Source organism: Monoraphidium neglectum, assembly GCF_000611645.1.
Source record: "Monoraphidium neglectum strain SAG 48.87 unplaced genomic scaffold scaffold04835, whole genome shotgun sequence".
In the NCBI taxonomy this organism is placed as follows: Eukaryota; Viridiplantae; Chlorophyta; class Chlorophyceae; order Sphaeropleales; family Selenastraceae; genus Monoraphidium; species Monoraphidium neglectum.
Genome location: NW_014008795.1, coordinates 1 through 2,766, shown reverse-complemented (window position 1 = coordinate 2,766; position 2,766 = coordinate 1). Strand labels below are relative to the sequence as shown.

General features: G+C 67.1%; 1 protein-coding gene across 1 annotated transcript; it reads left to right on the top strand.

The window, feature by feature from the left end:
- Positions 1–1,219: 1,219 nt before the first annotated feature.
- On the top strand, positions 1,220–2,734 carry MNEG_14869 (hypothetical protein; the record flags this gene model as incomplete). The annotated part of the gene is made up of 3 exons (XM_014036660.1): positions 1,220–1,373; positions 1,639–1,740; positions 2,074–2,734. Coding segments are annotated over 3 exons (917 nt in total), but the record flags the coding sequence as incomplete, so codon positions are not given.
- Positions 2,735–2,766: the final 32 nt, after the last annotated feature.

The window sequence follows — 2,766 nt, the reverse complement described above, 5'->3', positions numbered from 1 at the left end:
GGGGCTGGGGTGAGGGGTGGATAGGCCAGCGGCCGCTGGCAGGTGCTGTGCGAGGAGGGGCGTCTGGAGTTCATAGAGAGGTGGTTTTTGGGGGGGGGGGGGCTGCGTGTGACCCGCTGCAGCGAAATGCAGTGCGTGCTGCGATTGCCCCTCCTCTCCCCTCGCGGGCTGTGCGGCCCCACCCAGCGCTTGTAGGGCTGACGCCCAGTTGAAAACGGGACTTTCTGTCCCCCGTTTGCTGGGATTCTGTGGCATCGCAATTCATTGTCGCCCATGCGCTGTTGCAGCGGGCGGCTGGCCCCAATGACAAGCGCCCAGATTGCTGACAGCAGTACGGTGTGACGACATCGGCGTTTCGGGCACGCCGCCGTGGTCGCCACGCTGGGCGTCGTACGAAATACACAGTAGAACACTATCGATTATCTATATGACAGCACTCCTTAGACCAAACATGGTCGATGAGCCAAGCGAACCGGCGCACACTCACATGAACGTACAACGCCATACGCCATTACCAGAACAACTGTCTAGCAAAACAATCCTATTTGAATGCATACTTCTTACGTCGCACCGGCACAATTGAAAAAGACCCCCACCGTTCACGGCTAACACGAGCAAAACGCCAGCCCAGCGAGATAGATTTGTGTAAAAGTCATATAACGAATCGTACGCTGCCACTAGCGGGCCGCACAGTGTCGTTGCGTGCTCCTTTATCGACGCAGGCTCCGCTCGAGGCCCCACAGGCGGTAGGTCCCTTGTTTCTCGAATATTAATATTTGATAGATATTATTAGTGCTGTGCTTGGCACTCCTGCGGCCCGGTGCAGCCGCATGCGTCGCGGCGCACGCGAGATAAAAAGGGCGGAATCTGCGGCGCCGTTGCGGCGCGACGCCGATGCGCGCATATGGGCAGCGCTTTATGTCCCATCGCCTTTCTAAAGCCTTCTAAGACCCTCATGAGCTATCGAGGCCCCGCGCCTGCGCTGCCGCGGCGTGCTGGCGCGCCGTCCCGCGGGCGCTGCGCTGGCAACTATCTCGGCATGGTGCAACGGCATCCCCCACACGCATGCAAGCCCGCCCCCTGCACCCCCTGGCCTCCCCTCACACATGTGCGTGCGCCACACTTCCCCGCCCCTTTTCCCAACTCCTTCTTGATCGCGCCTTCGCTAAACGTAGGCCCCACAGCCCGCCACCCTGGCTCCGCCCAGCGCGCAACTCCCATGCAGCAGCAGGCGGCGTTCGACGGCGGCGGGGGCGTGCGCGTGCGCAAGCCGTACACAATCACTAAGGCGCGGGAGAAGTGGACCGCGGACGAGCACGCGCGCTTCGTTGAGGCCATAAGGCTCCACGGCCGCAGCTGGAAGAAGATCGAGGGTGCGCCGGCCCCGCTCCCCCTCCCCCCAAAAGCGCCTGGGCAGCCGCTGGGGCCGCGAGCGCGCGGCGCCCTTGGCTTGCGTCGGACTTGCTCGCGCGCCTGCTCTGCCTACATCTGCCGCTTGCCGTACCTGTGTCCCGCCCCACCCTGTGCACAGCCAAGAGAGCATGTCGGCACCAAGACCGCAGCCCCGGTGCACCATTACGCACCGCACCAAATCAACCCCTCACCCCCCCCACCGCACCTCAATCTGCAACCCCCCAGAGCATATCGGCACCAAGACTGCCGTCCAGGTCCGCAGCCATGCCCAGAAGTTTTTCAACAAAATCGAGAAGAACAAGGAGCAGGGGGGACGCGCGGCACACGGTGGGCCGCCGCGCGCGCCTGAGCGCGCATGTGCGTGTGCACGCGCGCGGGCGCGTGTTTTTGCCCACGTGCATGCGCGAATGCGCGCACATGTGTGTGTGTGTTGTGGGGCTCGCGAGAGTGAGAGAGAGGGTGTGGGTTTGTGGACGTGCACGCGCGCGCGCGCGCGCGTGTGTATGTGTGAGTGTTCTCGCGCGCGTGCGCACCTGCACTCGTTGCATCCATCATTACAGGTACCCGCCTTCTTCGCATCGTCTGTCCAATCCACAACCACACGTCTTGACCCACTTCCGCCTCAACCCACACGCCGCGACCCCCAAACCACCACACCAGGCGATGACGTGGCGATCCCGCCCCCGCGGCCCAAGCGCCGCCCGCAGCGGCCCTACCCGCGGAAAGACCCCGACAGCCTCACCGCCACAGCCACCACCGCGGGCCTGTCCAACGCCAGCCTCGACGCCCCAAGCCTGCCCTCGCCGCCGCCCCAGGCGAACCACCCCGCGGGCGAGGGTGCCAGCGCCGGCGCCGACGCCGACGCGCCGGCGGCGCTGCTGGCGCTCGGCGCGGCGGGCGCGCAGCAACAGCTGGCGCGTGCAATCGCCGGCGGCCCCGGCCTCGCGGCCGCCGCGGGCGCGGGCGTGGGCGCGCCCGGCCTCGCCTCTGCGGAACTCGACGAGCAGCTCGCCGCCAGCGGCGTGACGGACGCGACCGTCGCGGCTGTCGCCGCGGCCGCGTCCGCGGCTGCCGCGGCCGCCGCGGCGGCCGTTGTGTCTGCGGCGGGGGCCCAGTTCCAGGCGTTCCTGGAGGCCAATCCCCAGACGGCTTACCACTACTTTGGGGTGCTGCCTGGCGCACTCGGCTTCCCCCCGCCGCCGCCGCCGCCGCAGCAGCAGCAGCAGCAGCAGCATCACCCAGCCGCCGCCACGGCGCCGTTTGGTGCGCCGGCACAGCCCAGGGGGCCGGTTGAGGCGATGGATGAGAGCGAGGAGACCGAGTCGGCCGGCGCCGCCGCGGCCGGCGCCGGCC